The 26,311-nt window shown below is 42.3% G+C and overlaps 1 protein-coding gene across 1 annotated transcript; it reads right to left on the bottom strand.

The window, feature by feature from the left end:
* Positions 1-19,068: 19,068 nt before the first annotated feature.
* On the bottom strand, positions 19,069-25,065 carry LOC128738048 (uncharacterized). The gene has a single exon (XM_053832871.1). The coding sequence runs from the start codon at positions 25,063-25,065 to the stop codon at positions 19,069-19,071; it is 5,997 nt and encodes a 1,998-aa protein (XP_053688846.1).
* Positions 25,066-26,311: the final 1,246 nt, after the last annotated feature.

The following is a 26,311-nucleotide window of genomic DNA, read 5'->3' as shown; positions in this document are numbered from 1 at the left end:
GACCACTCGCTGGTCAAGGCAGCCTCGGTAGCCTTGCGGCTACGGTGTTATCCACCCTTGAAAGATAGTGGTGTTGTAGTACGTGATCTCCAAGAGATAAACGAGAGAAAGACTGCCAGTAAGGACCACCATCAGATCTTTGCAAACGGTTGAAAAACGGGCAACGGTTCTAAACGTATTTCCAAGAGGAAGAGGAGAAGCTGTCGGAGGACTGATTGAGAGTTTATGCGTCCCATCTGCAAAAAGGGTGATCGGTTCGACTGCTGCAAGGATTGCGGAATAACTCTGATGAACGCCGTCTACAAAGTACTGTTTGAGATACTGTAACACCGGCTGTTTATTTGTTTATTAGTATTTTTTTCATGTGACCTTTGTGGGTCTCATTGAAACTTGGGAGTGGCGTAAAGCTGAACATTAGGCCTTATGAATAATAGAGTTAGAGCAAACGCTCCCATAAAATTTACACAGAAAAAGCAAAGTAAACATATTTAGCATATTACATTATTTGCCTTAATCTATTTCTATTGAACTATCACCTGATAAATCAAAGTCAAAGAATTCAAACACATCACACAGCACCCTAAGGGGTTCGTTTTGGCCATAATGGAATGCAAAGCGCAGGATATCACGGGATCTTAGGTTTCTGAAGGGTACATTCAAATCTATTTCTCCTGTTAATAGCTCTTTCCCAAGAAAATTGCTTGAAAAATATTTCGCCTCTTTGCCAGTGTGTCGATTCCGAGCAGTCGACAATGGTCAACATTAGCCGGCAAATGGTAAGGGTTAGAATAAAGAATAAAGAGAACAGTAGTTGTCCCAGTTTACTCCCTTGCGGAACATTAGACAGAGTAATAAAACAGTCTGATTCAATGTGGTCCAATTTACCAGAGAGCGAGCGGATAACGGAATAAGATTTCAGCCACTCAGTAAAGAGTGTTGCGAGTGCTCTGAGACGTTCAATTTGAGCTAAAACTAAGATGGAGTGATCGACGCGATCGAATGCAGTTTTCAAGTCTGTGTAAATAGTGTCCACTTGTACGCGTACGTGTAATCAGTAATTTTAGTCTGACCTTCGAGGACCTTTTGGACTTTGGGATTGGCTGATTGGGGGTTTCCAACATCCTACCGGTAACGATAATGTACTGCAAGCTATTGTATAAAGCATTATTTGATGGTGGCATCAAAGTGTATACCACATCCGACTCGTTTCGGGTCACTTTCGCTGAATCTGTTGTGTCTAAATAGCCATGTTTGTATGAGTAAGCTTTGTCTACGTAAACACCTCTTTGTAATGCGAGTTATGCACTGGTTTTATCCAAAAGAGTTAGATTATACGACCACCTACTGTTACAGTGAGGCAAATGCGGACATATTGATGCAGATGACACCTGTAAAAAGGTACTGAAAAGTCCCTCCCTTGGCGGGAGACTACCTGAGCTCTCAACATGCCCTACGTATAAAATGTATGATTTTAGAATCAAGCAGTCTTTGAATGAGTACTCCAAAAGCACCTCTAAAGCCTCATAAAGGCCGCTACTAATATCACTAATATTTAAGCCCTATAAGGTTTTGTCATCGGATAAATCAGAAGCTGTTGATCTACTCCAGGGACCTTCTTTTGCCATTACTAGAAAGGCTCGAAAGTGGAAAATTATTACTTCCTGCTCCCCAAAAAAGGACTAAAAAACTGAAAAATACTAAACAATCTAGTCGTGTTGCAAGTTGCAACACGTTGCAAGAGGTGGGCAAAACGGCTCTTTTGTGCGAGCGGCCCCGAACCGTTCATTTGCTGCTGCGAACCGATTCATGGCTCACAGTTCGTTGTTCGGCAGGATGACAGTTCGGTAAATTACGATTCCCGAACCAAACTTCGTGTCGCCTTCGGATGCGTTTGAGGAACCGTGGTTCTTTTTCAAGAGCCGTTCGTTTGAACGCTCTTTTTGTGAACCGGTTCATTTGAACGGCTCGTGAGCCGTTCGCCCACCTGTAGCTTGCAACAACTGAAAAGATTACAGAACTTCAGGAAGCAACAAACACTTGAACGTGAAAAATTCAGCTAGAATCTGGCCTTCTGAATTTTTCAGCTATCGTAGACTGGATTTTTGAAATTTTGGGTATCATTGATCTTCCTTGATCACAACGCTTTTAGAGCAGTTCATTTCAAAATGGCCGCTTTTTTGCAACGATTGCATTCTTCAATGGCTGATTCATCGAACAATCTGGCTTGACTCGGAAGGCATCTGGAGATCTCATATTAGGTATCTTATCTGATAACGGATGATGGCGGGGAGCCCACTCAGGAGAACTTACCTATTTCTTATTTCTACCAGCATAGAGCTGAGGTAAGTCTTGCCGCGTCAAGAATTCCTCTCCACGGTACTCGGTCCTGGTCCTGAACTACTCCGTGCCGGTTGGATTCTTAAAGTGATCGGATTTCAAACTATTTGACTACACGGATAAGACGTTCCCACGCTCCGCCAAAATGTGCAGATGCTGCTTGATTGAAACTCCATTTAGTACGGGTTTTAGCAAACTTGGGCATCACGCATTCTCGATTCAGACTTGCGAGCAGCTTTCAGCTCCTTTCTGACCCTGCAATCTTGGTCACTCTGCATGACCACCAGTTTACCCCTCCTATCTATAACATTGCACAAAACCATGATGCACGAATTATTTCCTGTCTCACTGGTTCTAGCCATAACAATTTTGTGTTTGTACTAATATTATTTTCACAGCGGATTTTATACAACTTAATACCAACCAATTTGATACTGCTTTTAATTTTTTTTCGTTAAAGGTTTCTGTTGAATCCAAACGTGTCAGTAAAAACTTTTTCGGGGAAACGTCATAATAACCATAAGCGGTCATAATAATAGTTAGCAACTTACAAATTGAGCTCCAGGTCCGAGTTCGGCTCTGCTAGTTTCGACCACGCAACCAGGTTACGATAAACAATCGTACATCCGAACTGTAACTATTTGCAACTCGGTGGGAAGATCATACCGGTTGTTAACATGCAAAAACTATGCAACAAACTCTCTTGCCCAGCTTGCCTTGCCTGCTGTCGGCGGTGTTTCGGCCCTTCGTGATCCGGTTTTAAACTACTTTCAAATGCCCCACACCCGTCCCTTTCCTCTGTTGACCACAATCCGATGTGTTTGTACCACTGTGATTATGTACAAATGTTTTGTCAGTTCCCCGCCCCCTTCGCCGTTGCTGGGGCTAGGGTTTCCGAAGATCAAACCAAATCTAACCATCAGATTACAACCCCTCGGAAAATGCTTTCGTTTATGTGTTTGTGGATGATGTGGGTTTTGTGTTTTGCTGCACTTTGAAGGGCCCCCGAAAGCGAACCCGGTTCCGGTTTCGGAATCGGAATTTATCGGCGGTAAATATTTGAATGCAGCTTCCGGAATGAGCTTTCGAAATTCGGTTTCAAATCCGTTCGAATGGCGATAAAAAGTGTAATAGCTAAGCACACACACTGCATGTATTCCGAGTTTGTGTTGTGACACGTTTATTGCTCTCGGCTGCCATTCCAGCAAGACGGCGGTTGACACTTTTTACTCCAATTTCATCCATCCAGGCGGCGGCGCGGTCGTAATCGTCACTGTCACCGGGACCTGTCGGGTGTCATGGAAAATTGATTAAAGCTGTACGTACATACCTTAATGGTTGGGCAATCTACAAGCGAATTAAAAACGGGAGTGTACTCAAGTCTCTTCCGAATATCTATGTAAAATAGGTAAAAAAATCTTTTTATTACAAAACAAGTAATAGAAAACGACCTCGACTTAAACAATTCACGATTTAGCTGGGAAATCTGATAACACGGGACGCCGTATTAGAACCGGTAGAAGGAAAAAAAACCAACGTCAACGTTTGAGCTAAATAGAATTTCTCGCCCCTCTCGGTGGCCGTCAGTCACAACGCGCGAACGAACGCTTGTCGGAAGGAATTTTGTGTCGATTTCCTCTCGTCCTGCGTCTACCAGGTACGAAGGTAGGTAGGTAGGTGGCGGGAAACAACGGGCAGATTAGTTTAAAAGTTTTTCCAACTTTATTTTCTGCGCTCCTGGATTCTGTCTTGTGTTGAATTTTCCTCCGGAGAAGCTGCTTGCTTGCTGCTGCTGTTTGTTTATGACTTTTTTCATCTCGATCGCCGGCATCTTCAGATGCGTTTCTTGTGTCATTCATTCCGGCATTCCGTCGCTTTATTTCATTAGAGATTGAAGAGCTTTAATCCCAAATCGCTGATGAGAGGTGGTGGTGGTCGGTTGGATAGGGTGAGGGAAGACCATCGGTTTTCGCTTGCTGTCTGAGGAAAACTTGTGGGGATAGAAAATTTCCATTATCGTCAATTTAGTAGAACGAACGGCGAAGGAATTGCTGAAATGTTGATGCGGAAATATGGAATAGAAAGTTTTCTTCCTATTTCGAGTTTATCGGATGAGTTTTCGGTCGATTATGGCTTAGAGAGAATTTGATGAAGATGCGTGGCTCCTCGTGGGTTCGTAGGTAGAGTAAATTATTTTTTCGATGGTGCCTGCAGCTAAATCATTCGAACTGACGGAGTCGTCAGATGCGATCTTTCCTCGATTGGCCAAGAACAAAGGAGTGATGCTGAGCGTGCTGGCAAGATGGCAAGTAAGCAAGCAAGAAGACGGCCTGATGCCAGCCAACGGAACCAAACGAACCGCATTGAGAAGGACTTGGATGTAACTGAGCCATAAATTTCCTTTAATATCATTTGGTTTTATATTCTGCACATTTGAATACATTTTCATAATTAAAATGAGAATAAGAAAAGGCTATACAATGTCCACTTTCTTTCGTTCGAGTCGTCGGTATTCGTCCGTCGTCGAAAAAGCGATTTCCACTCTACTCACTCACCGCTGCTCTGTGTCTGGTTCGGCAGGATGTTCTTTCCGCTGTCTTACGGTTCGGTTTCGGAAACATTTCTTCGGTCTTGTCGTGTCAGTGGTGGTAAGATTTCTGTTAAAGATATTTAAGCTAGACAAGTTGAGAATATATGAATAGTGTTTCGACTATTTGTAACGAAAAATGGTTGTCCTTTGGTTGGCTGGTGTCTTCATTGCTTTTAATTAATTGATAAGAAAGGAAAGAATTTTTAGTATCTTATCAATTATCTCTTTGTTATCCCAAAATTTAGCATCAGATCAAATTTCCTAGGCATGTGTCCTAGGCATTTTGTTGACCATATGGCAAATTCTTTCAAACTAGGGAACGATGTAAACCACTATTGAAGGTAAAGTTGGCAATAGTAATGATAGTCTTCAGAATTGCTTGAACATCTCTGTACAATTGGGATATTCTGAAGTCAAAACAGACAGGTGGATGGGTTAAAAAACCAAAATTATGCAGCAAAATTGAAGTAACAGCCAAAATAAATTGAAATAAATTTTAATCCAGATGAGAAAATCTTGAAAAAATGTTAACTAGAGTGAATATCATAACCATGGCTCGCAAACACTATTATGGGTCATTTTAACTACAACTGCCGATTAATGCATGGTTGTCATGCTAATTGATGCGAAAAATTGTTACTCATGAGTAGCACTAATAAGTTGAACTGATCTGAATTTAAACGGAAATTAGCAGCTTAGGCTAAAATGTGTGTGCGACCCTGATTGTGAACTATAACTGTAAAACAATCAGTAAATGAACAGCGATCACGTGCGACTCTATGGTATAAAGCTTCTGTTGACTACCGCGAACGCCTACATCGAGCTGCACTCAATTTACTTTATAGACCCTTTTTCCTGGGACAGGGCATAACTGCCAGCGGGGTGGAAAATGAAATTTGTTCGATGGGTTGACCCCTGATAAGTTGATAACCACTGATGGTCCGAGATTTGTCCTCCTATGGGTTGTCTCGTCAAGTAGAATTGGCGGTCCCCGATAGTCTGAGTTTTATACACTATTAAGTGACTAGCTGGATAACCCCGTCTTCAGTTATGGTCTTGGTCAGCTTGTTCCACCAATTCTTCATCTGACCAATGTCGTTGATGACTGTGCTTCTTTCGCTTACAGTTTTCGCGTCAATATCGTCCAATACTTCTCTGCTGGATAGAACTGGAGTTAATTTGGTGAGTTCAGCTCTTTTGAGGTGAGCTGCACGCCATTGTCATTGTACCATTGCATTGTAGTGCGGCCTCGCCGCGTAACGCCCGCTGGTTAGATCAGGACAAAACGTAACTGGACTATTATGGGACTTAATGAAGGGTAAAATCCGTTTATTGAGGACCGACCTCCCTTTTGTATACTTTCAAATTCATGGTCTTTTTCGACACAAAAATGCTAGTTTTCTTGCCACAGGGACAGATCGCTTATCAAATCGTGAATGTTTTTGTGAACTCATCGCTAGTATCTGTAGAAAGTAGCATGTACGTGTTTGGATTTCTACTTCCACTTCTGTTCTGTGGTTGTACTTTACAGGCAAGTAGCTGGAATTCTTGTTCTATTTGTATTAATTAGTTTTACTCTTTTTTAGCGACAATTAAAAACTGTTAAGCACATATACCTTCGGGAAATCCAACTAAAAGGCGATGAAAAGATGTCCAGAGTACGTTGAAAAGTTGATTAAAGATCGACAAAATACGACAATCTACGATGGAAATATCATTAATATAGCACTCCGTAAAGACGCCAAAACAACGACAAAAAATAACAAAAGTTGTTAACAATTTAGCAATTAAACATTCAAAATAATAGGAATAAGACAGAAAAAGAACAATGAAAAGTCAGCATTTTTTTTGTATTGACAGAATGATGGAAGACGACAAAAAGTGACTAAAAGACAACAGAAAAAAAACGAAGAAATGATGACAAAATGTGATGAAAAGATGACAAGATACGAAGAAAAGATGATTAAATGACGTCGAAAGGATGCTGAAAAAGCAATAAGAAGACAACAAAAGCGGCAAGAAACCTTAGAAAAAAAAACAAAGCAAAATACCACCAACAGATGTCAAACAACACTGAACAGACGAGAAAAATGTGATGAAAAGATAACAAATAAAATAGTCATGGAATGGAACCATGAAAAGGCTACAAAAAGCGATGCATACGAAGGAAAGATAACAAGGAGATTACAAGAAGCAGGCAGAAAATGAGGAAAAAGTGCAAAAATAAAATAGAAAAAGACGACCCAATGCGATGGAAAGCCGCCATAGAAGCGACAAAAGGCCAAAAACGTTAAAAAGGCGGCAAATCAGTGACCACTAAAAATTAAAAAAAAAACAAAACACAAATGACAAAAAATACGAAATGTCAAAAAGACGATACAAGACAACAACAAAAAACTCATCAAACCAAAACCGCCGCTAAAGACGATAAAAAATCGATTGAAGGATGCTAATAGCCAGGTGTTAAAAAGAATGGAAAACGAATAACAGATGTTAAAAAACAGCAACAAAATACGGCAAGATGGCAACAGCAAAAACCTCAAAACCAATACACAAAACCAAAAAAAAACGAACAATTAAAAATGAAGGACGAAAGGCGAATGATGAAAGATCAAGAACGAAGGTCGAGAGTAAGCATTCTGCAATAATTTACGTCAAATCTCAAATCTCGACCAACATGTCAAAAGGTTCAATGTGCAAATGAGAGATTCTCTTGGCGTCCCCTATGCTTATTACTGCGACATAAATGCATTTCAACCCAATTTTACCCAAGAATTAGGTAGAAAATAACGCCAGCACCCGTTTCAACTGCGTTTGTGCTGCCGTGATAAGCGTAAGAGAGGGAATCTCTCATTTGCGCATTGAACCTTTTGAAATGTTACTCGTCAGGTGTATCACAAAAGTGTCTGAGAGCTTAGAGCTTAATAAGCGAAACATACAACCGCAGTAAGAAAGGAACTATAAATGAGCTATGGAGGAACATCCCGGTGGCACTTGACAGAAGCGTAGTAGACGCGACGCGAGGAAAACACTAAAACAGTAGGAACAGTTGATTCCGGAATGCCGGTGGGTGACAGATTAGAAGAACCAAGGCAAAAGTCGCATGCTCACTGTGATTTAACGCCAGAATAGAGAAGATAGATAGATAGGGTGGCTAGATCTGTGGATAAAGAACTCACTGAGTCTAAATAGTCCGATCGATTAGATTCAAACAAATGTAAATCAAAGGAAAACCTGTTTGACGATTTTTGTGGACGGTTCTAAAGCTTTTGACTGTGTCCCACACGATATGATTTTCAAGTAGTTGGTTCTTCTATAACGGATTAACCATAGACCACAAATCAAAATATATGATCTTGTCAAGCATAAACCGATTCAGCTCTATACATTATGACCATTCATTGGGATGTAATATGTTGGAACGAGTTTAAGTTCATTACTACTTCGGATTACTCATTCAACAAATCTAAAATGGAACAATCATATTCATAGCGTGCAGTCAAAATTAGTTAAATTTTTAGGTATGTTGAGAAGATCAAGTTACATGTTGCCGTTAAAGAAACAAAAATGCTTCTCCTGTGGTCCTGTTCGCTCCCAAGTTACATACATGAGTATTATCTGGGTGAATGTTTACGTTATAAACAAAATGATAGTTACTTTAAACAAATTCCCACACAAAATAAAATATTGTAAATTAGACTAAAGAAATCATTGTAATGAACTTGATTAAGGTTTTTTTACCTGGATGGATACATAACTAAATTGCATAAAATGTTTCCACATTGTCTTTTCCCCTTCCCAGAAAAAACCAAATGAATTAAATTAAATTTAAAAAAGGGCAAATACGAGGCACATGGACATGAGCAAAACACCGAACCGAGCTTATAATGTCGCAACTATTTCTTAAAACAACGACGCAATCAAGTTCGTCTCTTTGTACACGACGTTCCAGCCCGCTCCGCAGTTAGCTCCGAGGTACGATACTGGCATAACACGCCAGTCGTCGTCTGTTCGATTCTCAACTGGGCGGTGCCACCTCAGAGCTAATAGGATCTTTGCACTAGCCCCGTAATTTTCCTGTACTCTAATAACCGACTTTGGTTAGCACATTTCCGAGTGTTAACTGATATCGGCATCCACCGTAAACGAGTATTATCAAGTTTGCAAAAGCATGCCTCCATGCATGCATATCATATTTATTTCAATTAGCTGATCGTGTAGGGAATTGAAATAGAAAACGGAATACGAGAAACTAATGCTAGTAAAAAGACACGTGTGTCTACACCGATCGTCTAGTTTGTTTTCGGGGTACTTTTACGAAGCTAGCGAACGCGATACCGAGTGTTTCCAAAGTGTTAAAACCGGTGCCCAAAATAAAACACCGAAACCGACCACGGTTGCTTTGTTTTGAAAATACAGTGAAATGCATTTTACTAGGCACGGCAGAAGCATATGTTTTCAAATAAACTTCGTAGGGTTTTCCAAATGAAGCACGCTGTATGCAGCGCCGTAGCGTGCAGTTGGCCAGACTGGCCCCCGCCAAGAGCGCTAACTCTAGGGGGCGCTAAAAAACGGCCAGAAATACCCCGGATACTGGGAGGTGTACGGATTATGTATAACAGTCTAATTCTTAAAAATAATAAACTTCAAAGGAACACTGATGAGTGCCAAATCGGGTCATCGCCAAGGCAGCCATAATGTCACGCTACGATGCACTGATACCAGGTCTAGAATCTAATCCAAAACCTGACGAAAAATGTGAACGAAAACATGGTCCACATTCTAGTCCAAATCTGTTCCAATGTTTCTGAAACAAAATTTGATAAAAAATGTGGTTCACGATACAGTCCAGGTTCAAAAAATGATCCGGGTCCAAAATCTAGTTCAAAATCTGATCCAAAACCTGGTTTAAAATCTAATCAAAAATGTGGTCCAAAATCTAATCAAACGTGTAGTCCAAAATCTAGCTTATAATCAGGCCCAGTTTGAGAATCTAGTCCAAAATTTGATACAAAATCTGATTAAAAATGTGGTCCTAAATATTATCCAAGACCTGGTCCAAATTTGATAAAAATCTGGCCCAACATCTGGTTCCAGTCCTGAATCTGGTACCAAATCTAATTAAAAATCTTGTCCAGAAGCTTTTCAAATCTGTTCCGAAATTGTTACAAAATATGATAAAAAATGTGGTCCACAATCTAGTCCAGGTCCAAAATCCTAATCCAAAATCTGGTTGGAGGATTAAAATCTGATAAAATATGTGGCCCAAAATCTGGTTTATAATCCTTTCCAGTTTCAGAGTCTGGACTCAAATTTGATGCAAAAACTAGTTCAAAATCCGATAAAAAATGTGGTCTACAATCGGGGCTAATCTAAATCAGGTAAAACTGGGGTCCAAAATCTGATCTGGAATCTGGTGTAGCTCCAAGATCTTGTTCAGGTCCAGTATCTGATCCAAAATCTGATCAAAAATCATGTCCAAAAAGTGGTCAAAATGGTGTCCAAAATTCAAATTGTGGTCCACATCTGACAAAAATGTTGTCCAAAATTTAGTCTAGAATCTAGTCAAAATCTGTTCTAAAATCTGAAATAAAAGGTGATAAAAATGCGGTTCGCAATCTGTTCCAAAATCTGTTTGGTGTTCTAAAATCTGATCAAAAATGTGGTTCAAAATCTGATCAAACATGTCCAAAATCTGGGCTTAATCTGGCCCAGTATGAGAATCTGGTCCAAAATTTGATTAAAAATCTGAACCAAAATCAGATAACAATGTGCTGTAGAATCTGGTCTTGGTTTAGTATGAGGTTCAAAATCTGGTCCCACATCTGATACGAAATCAAAAATTTGGTCCAAAATATTATCTGAGGCCTGATCCAAATTTGATAAAAATGCAGTCCAAAATCTGGCCCGGAATCTGATGGAGGTCCATCATGTGGTTCAAGTCCAGAGTCTGATAAAAAAATATGACCAAAATCTAATCAAAAATTTTAAAACCTAAAATCTGGTTCAGAATCTAGATCAAATCAGTTTCAAATTTTTTTACAAAATCTAGAACAAAATTTAATAGAAAAAAGTGCTCTGCAATCTAGTCCAGGTACAAAATATGGTCCAGGTTCAGAACTTGCACCAAAATTTGGGTGGTGGATTACAATCAGATGATCAACAATGTAGTTCAAAATCTGGTTTATAATTCCGTTCAGTTTCAGAGTCTGGACCCGAATTTGGTTGAAGTTTTTGGTGCGTCTTAGTAGAATAGGAAACCTGAAAATTAAATAATTTAATTTCCGAATTTGATGCAAAATCTGGTCCAGAATCGGAGTGAGGTTCGCAACTAGTCTTGATCTAGAATCTGATCCAAAGTTTTATAAAAAATGTAGTTCAAAGTATCATCCAAAATCTGGTCCAAATCTGGTAAAAATACTATTCAAAATCTGGTCCATATGTAATAAAAATATTGTTCAAAATTTGGCGCAAGTCCAGAATGTGGTCCAGACCAGATCTAGAATCTGGGTCCAATATCTAATCTAAACCTGGTCAAACATCTGATCAAAAATGTGGTTCAACTTTGGTTTTGAATCTAGTCCAAATCTGTTCTAAAATCTGAAACATAAGTTGATCAAAAATACCGTTCGCAATCTAGTCCTGGTCCGGAATCTGGTTTAAAACTTGATCCAAAATCGGGTTGCTGGTGTCAAAACTGATTAAAAAACTGTGGTCCAAAGTTTGCTCCAGGTATAGAAATGTGGTCCAGGATTTAGTGTAGGTTCAGAACACGGATGGCCACGTAACCAACAACGTCCTCAAATCGTACACGAGCTCGAGTAATCACGCCACCTGCCTCGGTGGATCCAGATCAATTCCTTTCTACTAACAACAACTCCTTCCTGTGACACTTGTGGATGATGCAGAGGATTCCTCGGTCTCTAGTAGCAGCAAGTGTCCAACTAACATTCTTTTCCCTCCCAATTGACCTGCATGGGCGTGGCCAGCCTTGCTATTGATCATCACAAAGAATTAGATCACCAGAAAATGTACACTGAGAATAATCTGCTACTCCCAAGCATCGTTCTGAAGGTCCTTTGTGCAATCTCAGCTGATCTAGATCAATCGCGGGCAACTCACGGGCGGTCAAACTATGCTATGCTATGCTAATAACGTTTCTATAGAACAATAAAGAGCAGGAATTTTGCATTCCTATAACGTGAAATGATAGTGCTGGCAACTTGCTTGCTGATAAAACGTCGCGTTGGTAGCGGTCATGTGAGAGGAGCGCTAGCAGACGTTGTTGAATGGAGAGATGATCATGGGGAACAGCCACACGATCAGAGATGAGAACCATAAGCGATGTGCTGTGCAATCAGCAGCACACGAGGAGGTTATGAAGGCCAATTAGTGAGATGAAAAACGGATCAGAGAAGAGGCATAAATATCGGTAGAGTGGTTAGATGGTTATTTTTAAACAATATTTTTCAATTTTGCCTACAAGGTGCTCTCCAGTGTCCTATTCTGTTGATTGAGACCGTGAGTAGAGTCCTACATCGGCGAGCACAGAGTTGGTTTACGTGACGGTTCAGATGTTTACCCTGCGTCAGTTCGGAGAGAACACCATCCAGACCTTTAATCCGTTTGTTGACTTTAAGGCAGTGTACGATTCAGTCAAACGAAATAAGCGGCAGTAAATAATATTAGAACATGTTGGTTTTCCAGCGAAACTAGTTAAACTGATTCGTATGACACTGGATGATGCTTTGGAGCAGGAAGGGGAACAATGCGAAATAGTGTAGGACTTCATATACCTTGGAACGCGGCGGTGGTGACATTCCTGTTACGACTGGAATTATCAATGCTAAAGGAAGCTGATTACCATGTGCACATCATTAAACATCGAAACTGAAAATGTCAGCTTAAAAGCATTCTAAAATGTTTAAATTAATTATTTATGCAAAATTGAACAAAATCCCAATTTTGTTGCGGATAAAATGATGTGAAAAGCGGTAAAATATAAAAGAAAATTGAATGCGTCCAAGTAATATCAACAGTTCTCGGCTCAGCAGAAGTTCAGTGGCTGGAAACAATTGAAGTCCCATTGCTGCACTAGTTCACTAGCCATCATGGCCTGCCCGCTTCATCCTCCCTCCACCTGACATCTGGCGTCCGTCTGTCCATCAGAGCGCGAATGATTTCCTTCGGTTCACGTGTTGGACAGCTGCTAAAAACCCAGCAAAAAAACCAGCTTTCATACCGCAAAAGAACGAACAACGATAACCGCTCAATGTTAGCTCAAAATGAACAGCGGCGTAGCGCAACATCTCCTCTAAATGCTAAACAATTCCAAGTAGAACGGATAGTACTGCGCACAAGAAGAACAAAAATGAAAATTTTAAGATGATAATTAAAAACATCAACCGTTTTTATGCCCCTCCTCCCGTCACCTTCCTAGTTCGCTCACCCCGCTTTCCCACAATCCCATAACGACGACAGGCAGAATCCTGATGGTAGAAGGGATTTTTTGAGCTGGAAAATTACTGTCTCTCCTCCCAAGAGTCGCCCACCGTCTTCGCGGCGCTGCACGAGGAAAAAGGTTTAACAGAAATATGCAAATGTTGGAGCCCCCATTTCTTGTAATACACCAGCACTTTTGCTGGTGTTCCACAGTCTCTTATCAAACTTCTTGAAGCTATTTCCACTAGTTACTACCAACAGCAGAGCACAGCAGCAGCAGCACCAGCGGTGGTTGATTGTGTGCTTGGCAGTCCCTAAGTCCTCCTCCCCCTTCGCCAAACCTCATGCAACCACCCGGCGACGAACTGCGGGCAAAACTCATTCTCCACACCTCATTTCTCACTCCGGCAGCTCAAAACACAGCTACTAGCTATCAGCAGCAGCAGCAGGCCATGATGAGTGAAGAAGAGTGGTTCATTTTCAAAGGCTAACACACTTCACTGCGATATCAGCGCCGAAAAGGCAAACGTTCTCATCTAATTACATAAAGTATGTAGCGAAAGTCTTTTCATCCTCCATCTCCCGTAGCATAGCTGCTCCTTGCTGCCTGCCTGCTTGACTGCCTGCCTTGCTCTCGTCTGCCAGGCCGAAAAAAGGGGTGCGATGCGTGTTCTTTTCGCTAGATGTTTGTTTTAGTTTCCTCACGCCCCATCGCCAGCCAGCCAGCCAGCGCCACATACCGAGATTCCGGACACTGCGGCGCTGCCGGAAGGCAGTTCTCATCATTTCGATAGCGACGACTTCTCCCGCTTGCACAGATGAATGATTTTCCGCATTTTCTGCTAAAAACAGTCCGCCCGAAACGGTCGGTTCCGTCTGGTGTCGTCGTACATCATAGCACAGCGAATGTTATTAGCATAACAAATTAGCATTAGTCGATTAAATGTTTACATTATACTATAGAGCGGCGTCGCAATCCCAATCCGGGAGAGGCATCCGCTATATCGGGTATATCGCAGCTGGTGGAATGTTAGTCCGACCTGCCGTAAATCATAGGTGGCGTGTGCTAGTGGCGGCTGGCTGGAGACTCGAGAGGAAAACATGCGTTTTAATAGCTAGGGTTTATGGTTTGGCGCGTTGTTGCTGTTTTGTTGCTGAACTACCGGAACAGCAGCAGCAACACTGCAGGTGCGTGCGTGCGTCGAACCCCCTGGACAAGCAGCCGGCCACGACACGATTGATAGGCTGCGGATGTCGAAAGATTATATTGTGCGTTTGTTTCGGAATTTATTATTTTTTAATTTAAATTCATGCACAGCGAATTGATGACGGAGCAATAAAATCAATTTTCATAATCGCATTGTAAATCAATGGCTGGAAGAAGAAAGGATTGTGTCGGGGGAAAGTAGGGGGCGAAAGCGAGGGAGCCACAGTTGGTCCCACCGGAAGGGAATTTGCTTTGGCTAATTTGAATTGAGGATGGCCATAGCCATAAATATTGCGATCGGGTTGGTTTGTCACGTTGTAGAAATATTGCCGACAGATGTTTTTACGCTGCGGTGGCGGACGATTCGTGCGATGGTGTTCGGGTGTTTTTTTTATCCCGATGGGGGACTAATGGATTTAGAGTGCTAATTTTGGTTATTACTGGTAGTATAAAATTTATTGTGTATTCTGGCTCGGTCGGAAAAGGAGAAATATGCTGGATTGGCACGTTTGTTTATTTTTATTTGATTGCAAACAAGGTGAATAAATCACATTTAGATTAGAAGATTGGAGCTTGAAGTTCATTTGATCACCATCCGTATTAGGATTAATGGCCGTCATTTAAAAGTTATGGAAATTTAATGAGCTCTACTGTAATCCTTGCGCTTGCTGCGTATCGAAGTGTTTCAATTCAGAAAAATCGAAATTTTTTTGAACATCGTATTATCGTGTTTTTCCATTATAACACTGCACTCCACGAGCTTAATTTGCACGTTAATAGCTTTAATTTGGAAATAAAAAATTATGTTTCATGTTTTACAATATTATAATCCACATTTCAAAAAAAAAATTAGCTGTACGATTGAGAGAGTGACGGGAAATTAGGGCAGTTCCGTCAAAACGGGTAGTCCCGCTTTAAGCACAAATCACATCATTTCTACATATTGAATTGTGCATTTAACCACTATAAAGCCTTTTAACAGGACTATTTAATAAAAGTGGTGCTGACTCGAGGTGCGCAAGATGCGTCTCTTGTTCATGGGCAAATAATAACTAACTGGTTCTAGGAACGAGATTTGTGATGCACAGTAGTAAGGAAAAGCACTTACACACATGTACACCTTCTCCCGTTGTGCTAAATTCTACTTCACCGATGATGCCGGAGCTAGCTTTGAGAATGGCACTGGCTTGAGGTGTGTTATCAAGCTCGCTCTATCCATAGCAGTACTGCAAAAAGAACGAAGTGCGGAGTACAGAAAATTACACCTGGACGATATCACAATAGATCGAAATACTGTGGTCGTCGTGATAATATAGTAGTAATGTAATAGTAACCCAAGTAACAATTTGGGTTTTATTACACTCTTATGACTTATTAAAACATTAAGACCACTGCTTAAGCAAAAAAAAAGTGACAAAACTTTGAGAAAAAATAATCCAATCCAGTGCTTTAATGCATTTATAATAATTTATTTGTATTGTTCGAAGAAATTTATCAAATCTGTGGTTAAAACAATATTCTTAACAATTAAAATGACGCGACAGAAATTAAGACCGGTTTTAAAATGCATGGTAAAAAAACTCCAAGGTATGCAGCCCTAAGGGTTGTACGTAAGTGTGACGTAGGACTATATCAATTTATAAGATCAAAGACTAATGCAAACTGCATTTCTGGTGTATGTATGTTTATAGGAATCTGTGAGCACCATTGTTTAAGTGAATGTTTAAAAGAGAAGAGCGAAATATTCAGATTCAATTCTTTGAATGCAATGGTGGCTTTGAAAATACGTGGACGGGGGTTCATAAGTACAACGCCTGCAACCATTGAGACACAGAGATTTCTTTTAAAAATCACTTGTGTGTACCATAAATGCTGAAATAGTAATGAATGACCAGCCCACAGATTATTGTATTAAATATGATTATGTTTAGCTTGATATGTTTCGATAATCTTACTTTAACTCACTTTGTGGCCTTTAAAAGGGCCATGGGTTACAAATAACATTAACGCCAAAGCACGTTCATCGTAAATATGGCGTGCCATTCGAATGACCTTCTCTTTTGAGATGAATAGCAACAGGCACGTAAGTTAGCGGTGTCGATTAACTATCTCTTGCTCTGAGAAGGCTTTACTGGTTTACTTTCACAGCTTACCGCTCGTTACGTAGCGGAAAATATGGCACATACGCAAACAAATCTGTTTCATTTGTATGAGAGTCCTTATTCTCCTACCACAGGGGTCTCAAACCATCATAAAATGAATTCATGCCTCCAAAAACCCCCACATGCCAAATTTGGTTCCATTTGCTTAATTAGTTCTTGAGTTATGAGGAAATTTGAGTTTCATTTGAATAGGAGCCCCCCCCCCCTCTTACGCCCTCCATAAAATTTCTCTCTTATCACCTCCATAAAATTGCTGGTCATTTGATCTATCCAACGACGTATAAATTGTTCAGTTTCGTTCAGTAGTTTAGTAGTTATTACCATTTAAAATCTTTCATTCAAACGTTACACTTCTATTTTCGTTTTCACAAAGTGCTACCCTGTCCCAGTATAGTAAACAAAGACGTAGTCCTACCTTAAAAAAAACAAGAAAATTAATTGGCTGCAGCTTGAACTCGAGAATTAAAACTATACATACTTCTTGTTTACATGATAAATATTTGCCAGAATCCGAAAAAAACGCAAAATACCACTGAGAAACAATCTTTTTTTTTAAAAAAAAAATCGGTCGAAACAACACTCGAAGCAGCCAAAACAAGGAACTGGTCCCTTAATTTTGTCGCACAAGTTTTTAACTTTTGGCAGAGGCTATCAGTGCGTCTTGCTAAAACGGGTTGCTTTGATTGCGTTAAGCCTGCGGTTCTGAAAGTTATCATACTAGTATAAGTGCTCGCCGCTAGGTTTCGCATGTACTATATTCCAATCTATACCTATAAAGAAGGATTTCTGTCTGTCTGTCCTGTGTTCCTTATAGAATCAAAAACTACTGAACCAATCGGCGTGAAAATTTGCATGTAGAGGTTTTTGGGGCCAGGAAAGGTTTTAGTGATGGTTAGAGACCCCTCCCCCCACTAAGAGGGGGGGCTCCCATACAAATGAAACACAAATTTCTGCATAACTCGAGAACTAATCAAGCAAATAGAACCAAATTTGGCATGTGGGTGTTTTCCGTGACAAGAATTTATTCTAGGATAATTTGAGACCCCTCCCCTCTTAATAAGGGGAATTATAACTCCTCTCCCCTTTAAGAGGGGGGGTTTTCATACAAATTTCCTCATAACTCGAGAACTAATCAAGCAAATGGAACCAAATTTGGCATGTGAAAGTTTTCGAGGGCAAGAAAATTTTCTATGTTGAATTGGGACCCCTCCTCACTTTAAGAGGGGGGGCTCCTGTACAAATGAAATACCAATTTCCTCATAACTCGAGAACTAATCAAGCAAATGGAACCAAATTTGGCATGTGTGTGTTTTTGGAGACAAAATTTTTTTCTATGATGAATTGGGACCCCTCCCCACTTTAAGTGGGGGGGGGGGGGCTCCTATACAAACGAAATACAAATTTCCTTATAACTCGAGAGCTAATCCAGCAAATGGAACCAAATTTGGCATGTGGGTGTTTTTGGAGGCAAGAATTTTTTCTATGATGAATAAGAACCTCTCCCCACTTTAGGAGGGGGGGCTCCTATACAAATGAAATACAAATTTTCTCATAACTCGAGAACTAATCAAGCAAATAGAACCAAATTTGGCATGTGGGTGTTTTCGGTGACAAGAATTTATTCTATGGTAAATTGAGACCCCTCCCTCTTTATAAGGGGAATTGTAACTCCTCTCCCCTTTAAGAGGGGGGGGCTTCCAAATTTCCTCATAACTCGAGAACTAATCAAGCAAATGCAACCAAATTTGGCATGTGAAGGTTTTCGAGAGCAAGAAAATTTTCTATGGTGAATTAGGACCCCTCCCCACTTTAAGAGGAGGGGCTCCTGTACAAATGAAATACAAATTTCCTTGTTGAACCACCAAATTGAAAGGCACCGCACTGGTTAATTGAACAGCTTTATTGTGTGTAAGACAGCTTCAAATCTATTTAATTAGACATATTTTAATTAACATTTAACATAATTAGCTATATTAATACGTACAAATCAGTGGACCTTTTACACTTTTCCAATTTCGCGGTCAACAGTATAGGTTAAGTTCTTCTCCTACATAATTAAGTATAATTTAGTGTCTAGGTTCAATATTTATGTTTAAGTATCTAGTTTCATAAGTTTTAATAATTATTTACCGTAGTTAGCCGTACTATTTATAGTTTTAAGTTATATTGTAGCACGAAAAGCATTTAACTTTAACACTTTTAGTATAAGACGATTAAACCCGCATGTGCTTTCACCGATTTACATTTGTTCTTTGTTCATACTGACAGACCGCATCTAGCGTAGAGCCCGTAATGTGTAGACTGGATTCATGTCACTCGTTGCGTTACGGTTACAACCGTGTTGCCGGTTCACTCGATGTTCCTGTAGCAACATCCTCCCCCGGGTGTGGTCCTCGGGCTCCGATGACCTCACTGTTACCGTTAACATCGAGTACTGCGAGTTTAGATACCGGTCGATGAAAGACTCCTCCAGCGGTCTGGACTATAGCCTGTCGCACATGGCCATCCGACGCTTTTATCACCTCGATCACCGTCCCTCGCATCCATCCATTTCGTTTACCTTCGTCCACTATCAATACCAGGTCTCCATCTTTTACTGGTCGAGACTCACCAAACCATTTAGATTGTTTTCGGATTACCGGAAGGAACTCCTTCAGCCAGCGTTGCCAGAACCGGTTGAGTTGGCGATGGATATGATGCCAAGATTCCAGAGATGCTCCTTGCTGAGGCTCAGTGTCCACGGTTGGTTGCTTGACTCCATTGGAGCTCCCCATCAAAAAATGGTTAGGAGTAAGTGATGCAGATTCCGCAGAATCAAGTGGTAGGTACGTAAGTGGTCTAGTATTTACCATGCCCTCTGCCTCTACGATCAAAGTTTGCAAATCCTCGTCATTGAGCTTTCCCTCGGCATATGCATCCCCAATCGCAGTCTTTACTGAGCGGACCAGCCGCTCCCAGGCACCGCCCATGTTTGGAGCACTAGGTGGAATGAAGGTCCACTTTGTATTAGCGTTAGTGAATGTTGCTGATATCCCCTCGTTGATCTGTTTCCGGAGCAGCCGTTCGGCTCCGTGGAAGTTTGTAGCATTGTCGCTGAAAAACTCTCTGGGAGCTCCACGACGGCAGACGAAACGCCGAATGCAGGAGATACACGACGATGTGGACAAGCTGTATGCGACTTCAAGGTGGACGGCGCGTACTGTTAGACAGGTGAATAGCGCTATCCACCTTTTTACGTTCGAGCGGCCCTGTTTAACTAGCAGCGGCCCGAAGTAGTCCACTCCGACGTAACTGAATGCACGATCATGTACAGCTAATCGTGCGAATGGCAACGGTGCCATCGGGGGAACTGTCGGAAGTGCTTTCCGAACTTTACAAAGTTGACAATTTCGTTCAACAGCTTTCACTACGGATCGAAGTCTTGGTACAACGAACAGTTGACGAATTTCGTTCACCACAGTTTCGAAGTTCGCATGACGATAAAGGCGATGATAACGCGCAGCAAGTAGCTCGATATATCGATGCTTTCTGGGCAAGATGACTGGAAAACGGACGCTGTGGGGTAGATGTTTCGCTGCTGCAAGTCGACTGTTCTGCCGCACCAATCCCTGTTCATCCATCATCGGCATCAGTTGATAAATGGTGCTTGTTCTCTCGACTGATTCCTGCTGGTCTTCCGGTAATGTTTTATTATTCCTTAGTGTCGCCACCTCATCCACGAAGGCTTCCATCTGTACTTGCTTGAGGACCACGATGTCGGCGGCATACAGCTCTTGTTGTGTCAGTTGCCCAGAGCTTTTTTCTCCTTTCTTTCTCGTGTTAGAAATAAATCGCAGCACAAATGCCATACTACGTTGCAGCCTTTCCCATTTAGAGAACCGGTAGTAATCGATCACTGGAATCCAATTGGCATGGAAGAGAACTGACGGCCGGCCTTCTTCAACTGTGTCTACGACAATATCCGCAGGACTCGGCCACTCACGTTCCGGAAGACTCAAGAACTTTGGACCATTAAACCATTTGCTGTCGTTGCTGAAGTAGGGTCCGCTGCCCCACTTTGTTGCTTCATCTGCTGGGTTTAACTCCGATGGCACCCACCTCCATTCGTCGACTACCGTGTTTTCGAGGATTTCACCGACTCGGTTCGCCACGAACGGTCGATAGTTTCTCGGATCCGCACGAATCCACGAAAGCACAACCGAACTGTCTGTCCATATAACTCGCCTCCTGACGGTAATAGAGTGATTTGCTTGTACGAACTTCATCATTCGTACTCCCAGTACGCATCCTTGTAATTCCAACTTAGGAATGGTCATTGGCTTCAGCGGCGCCACCTTGGCCTTCGCGGCAATCAGCACACATTGGGGCGAGCTACTTTCGTCGATTGTACGCAGGTACAGTGCACAGGAATAGGCAAACAAGCTAGCATCTACGAAGACGTGGAGTTCAGTATCCTCATACGTACGCGTTGATGCTTCCGAGAAATAGCAGCGAGGAATACGGACATTTGCGATATATGATAGCATTTTGGTCCATCTTCTCCAATCTGCATACTGACTGTCGCTGACTTCTGCATCCCATTCGAGTCCAGCACGCCACAGGTCTTGTATTAAGATCTTCCCGTGAATTAGAAACGTTGCTAATAAGCCCAACGGGTCAAACAGGGTCATGACGCAGCGTAGCACTTGCCTCTTCGTTGGAACCTTGTCGTTTTCCAGGAGATAATGAACTTCATCGCTCATTCGAGTACTGAACGATAGTTCGTCCGTCAACGGATCCCATAACATCCCAAGCACGCGCTCAGCATCATTGCTCGTTGTCGTTAAGCTTTTACTGACAGCAGCTTGTGTCTCACCAAGGTGCTGCAGTACGCTTTCACTATTTGAAATCCAGTTCCTCAATTGAAACCCACCGTTACGGAAAATCTGACGAACTTCCTCAGAAATACGACAAGCTTCTTCCTCCGACCCAAAGCTGTCAAGATAATCGTCTACATACGTACTCTGGAGTATACCATCTGCTGCTCTGGGAAACCGGTCGCTATGCTCTCGCGCATTTTGGTTCTTAACAAATTGAGCCGATGCTGGCGAACACGTTGACCCAAACGTAGCAACATCGACCAGGAAGATTTCCGGATCATGCACTGTATCCGTACGCCAAAGAATTCGCTGCGCATGCTTGTCGGCAGCACGCATACGTATCTGCAAAAACATTTCCTTCACATCGGAGCACACTGCGACCTTGAACTGCCGAAAGCGGAATAGTACTCCCAACAGCGGCACCAGCTGATCCGGCCCCTTCATTAACACACTGTTCAGCGAAACTCCACTCGCCTTGGCTGCAGCATCCCAAACTATGCGTATTTTCCCTGGCTTCTTCGGATTAGTAACGACACCTATGGGGAGATACCAAATTCGTCGAGGATCAGCTTTCTTTAGTTCGTCGGTTGTAGCTTTATGGATATAACCCTTCTTCACAAAGTCTTGCATCTGTTGGAGAACGTTCGCTTTCAAACTTGGATCACGTAACATTTTTCTCTCCAGGCATTCCAGCCTGCGAAGCGCCATTGTATAGCTATCCGGCAACTCCACGTCGGGATCCTTCCATAACAAGCCGGTTTCAAATTTTTCACCGACACGAACCGTCGTCTGCGCCAACAAATCCAGTGCGCGTTGCTCTTCCTTTGATCGCAGAGTGACATTCCCCGATCCTATTTCTTCGATTTCGTAAAACTGCTTGACTGCATTATGTAGTTCTTTATTTGTAGTACATTCGCAAATGTGGAAACTACGCTCATCGTTTACTCCGGGTTGTTGCTTTCCATACGCGCACCACCCGAGTCTTGTTTTCACTGCTATCGGTCCGTTTCCAGTACCTTCTCTCGACTTCAATGGAACGGCTAGATGTAAATTATCAAGTCCTATCAGCAACTTCGGCACGGCGTTTCGGTAGCTCTGTATCGGTAGCTGCTTCAAGTGGTCGAATTGCTTGGCAGCTTCCTCCATTTGGAAGCTCTGGCTGGGAAGGTTTAGATTCGACACGGTGCGAACGTTCGACATCTTAAAGCGCTTCTGCGAACCCGCTCCACTGACAGTTAGGGAGACAATCTTCGACTTTTCCTCGATTCTCGACGTATTACCCGTCCACCGTAAACAAAGTGGCTGGGTGGCTCCATTGACTCCGAGTTGTTCTACAATTCCGTTCTCTATCAGAGTCAGCGATGACCCTTCATCCAGGAAGGCATAGGTATTTACTTCACCAGTCTGCCCATGCAACGTAACGGGCACGATCCTAAACAGGACGCTCGATCCGATATACTGATGAGTGTGACTTTCTGCCTGTTGAGCTGGGGTCGCTGCTTCCACAGTTCGCCTCACTGAATGTAATAATGGATGATGGCGATACTGACAGCCATCAATGTTGCAACGGTTGTTGCTTCTACACGATCGCCTACCGTGACTGAAGAGACAGATCTGACATAGTGACAATGCCCGAACCTTCCGCCACCGGTCGTCAACATTTAAATCCTTGAATCCCGGACATTCTCGTAACCGATGACCTATCTTCCGGCAGAAGATGCATTCGATTTGCTTGCCTGTTGGCAACACTCGAGCATCAACGTTGTTTCCAGTGTGAGAATTAACGTATCCTCTTGGTCTCGATTTATCTTTGCTCCCACTAGACTCAGGCGCAATCAGGACTACACTAGATGCATCAGTTACAATAGATTCCATATAATTGCTGAATGTTTTCAAGTTCGCCACGCCGAACTTTCGTTTATAGCCGGCCCACATCAGCTTCTGATCGGCCGGCAACTTTTCGACGAGCTCCTGAAGAAGCATTGGATTCGAAAGGTGTGCATGTTCGTTGGCTGCTTCAATATGGTTGCAAAGGGCTTGCACTGCCATACCATATTCTATCAATTGTTCCAGCCTTTCAGACTTCACAGCCGGAAGTTTGCGCACCTTTTCCAGCAACGCGTTAATCAGCAGTTCCGGGCGCCCATACCGCATACGGAGTGCTTCAATTACTTGCGGTACCGCAGCAGGCAACACCAATCGGCTACGCACTGTTTCGAGTGCAGGTCCTTTGAGGCACCGTTGTAGCCGGAGCATGTTCTCCCCATTCGTGTACCCGCATGATGTCGTCGTATACTCGTAGTTCGAGATGAAAATAGGCCAGTCGGCAGGATCACCTGAAAACTGGGGAAGGTCACGTGCCAACGACTGACGTGCCGCGAGCTGCTGCGGGGACGGGCCGTTCTGGTCTGCATTCCATCGTCGTCGTTGCTGTGGCTGGTACCACTCTTCACACGGTGCTGACTGTACATTGGGATTTGCACAGCGTGCTGAAGGATCACGCTGCTGATCATAGTAGGTTGAGGGGATGCATTGCTGGCGATGAGTATCGAGAGGAATTTGCTCAAAATCGCGAGAGACTGACTGTTGTCTGATATTATGAATGGGAATCGTATCGTGAGAAATCATAGAGGGCTTATGAGGGACATTACCACCGTACATTTTATTGGACAAACCACTTTCATGCACATTACTCTTACCTGCGCCGCTAGTATCATTTGCATACGTTTTCTTGTAAGCACCCAGATTTGAGTGCTGTTGGTCACCTGTACACTGAACATCATTAGGTGGGTTCGGAAGGGTGTACCGACGCTGAACCGGCAACGGACTGATGCTCCAATCGGACTGATCCCGTCCGCGCTGGTCTGTGCACTGCTGCAACTGACGTGTTGGATATTCCATGCGTTGACTAGCAGAAACCGATTGCAACTGGCAGCTTTGAAGTTGCTTTCCCTGGTTGCGTACCGTTTCCACTGGATCGGCGTTATTTACTTCCGCGGGCTGAGCGGCTGCTGGCGGGCTCGAGTGATCACCCACCGCGCCGTCTTCTTGCTCCGGATTACCGTTAACCCAATCGGCTACTAGCCTTCCACTTTCACGGTTGCATTCTCGGCTCCTAGTCGGGTCCAACAACGCCAATTGCTCGTTCAGGAACTTAACTTGCAGCTCATGTTCCATCCGTTGTCGTTCGAGATCCTGGCGTTTTTTCAGTTGAGCGAGACTGCGCTGCATACCCGCATCAGAACTGCTCGTAGAACTGCATCTCGGTTCGGGTGGATTCTGTGGTGCTGTTTCCATACAGTTCGAGCACAGCCACGCTCGGTCTCTGACGGAGTCAGACACATTAACGCACGAGAAGTGCCACCAAGAATTACACGCGTCGCACTGAACATAGTTGTTATCGGTATCCGGATTATTGCAGGCAGCGCAATTGTCCTGTTTATCCGAATTTCTGGCGGCGGTCGACATCTGCACGATGATTTATTTGAAGAAATGTTGAACCACCAAATTGAAAGGCACCGCACTGGTTAATTGAACAGCTTTATTGTGTGTAAGACAGCTTCAAATCTATTTAATTAGACATATTTTAATTAACATTTAACATAATTAGCTATATTAATACGTACAAATCAGTGGACCTTTTACACTTTTCCAATTTCGCGGTCAACAGTATAGGTTAAGTTCTTCTCCTACATAATTAAGTATAATTTAGTGTCTAGGTTCAATATTTATGTTTAAGTATCTAGTTTCATAAGTTTTAATAATTATTTACCGTAGTTAGCCGTACTATTTATAGTTTTAAGTTATATTGTAGCACGAAAAGCATTTAACTTTAACACTTTTAGTATAAGACGATTAAACCCGCATGTGCTTTCACCGATTTACATTTGTTCTTTGTTCATACTGACAGACCGCATCTAGCGTAGAGCCCGTAATGTGTAGACTGGATTCATGTCACTCGTTGCGTTACGGTTACAACCGTGTTGCCGCTTCACTCGATGTTCCTGTAGCAACATTCCTCATAACTCGAGAACTAATCAAGCGAATTGAACCAAATTTGGCATATGTGTGTTTTTGGAGACAATTTTTTTTTCAATGATGAATTGGGACCCCTCCCCACTTTAGGAGGGGGGGTCCTATACAAACGAAATACAAATTTCCTCATAACTCGAGAACTAATCAAGCAAATGGAACCAAATTTGGCGTGTAGGTGTTTTTGGAGGCAAGAATTTTTTCTGTGATGAATTAGGACCTCTTCCCACATTAGGAGGGGGGGGGGGGGCTCCAATACAAATGAAATACAAATTTCCCCATAACTCGAGAACTAATCAAGCAAATAGAACCAAATTCGGCATGTGGAGGTTTTTGGAGGCAAAAATATTTTCTACGGTGAATTAGGATCCTTCCACACTTCAAGAGGGGTGGGCTTCTACACAAATGAAATACAAATTTCCTCATAATTCGAGAACTAATCAAGCAAATGGAACCATATTTGGCATGTGGTTGTTTTTGGAGGCAACCATTTTTCCCATGATGAATTAGGACTTCTTACCTTTTTAGGAGGGGGGGGCTCCCATTCAAACGAAATACAAATTTGCTCATAACTTTAGAACTAATCAAGCAAATGGAACCAAATTTGGCATGTGAGAGTTTTAGATGGCAGAATTTTTTTTCTGTGGTGTATTACGACCCCTTTCCCTTTTAAGAGGGTGGG

This window comes from Sabethes cyaneus, chromosome 1, assembly GCF_943734655.1.
Source record: "Sabethes cyaneus chromosome 1, idSabCyanKW18_F2, whole genome shotgun sequence".
Classification (NCBI taxonomy): Eukaryota; Metazoa; Arthropoda; class Insecta; order Diptera; family Culicidae; genus Sabethes; species Sabethes cyaneus.
Note: the sequence above shows the minus strand (reverse complement) of the source record. Positions and strands in the feature narration are given on the sequence as shown.

Coding starts and splice junctions, on each gene's coding strand:
- LOC128738048 (XM_053832871.1), bottom strand. CDS start 25,065: ATGTCGACCGCCGCCAGAAATTCGGATAAACAGGACAATTGCGCTGCC.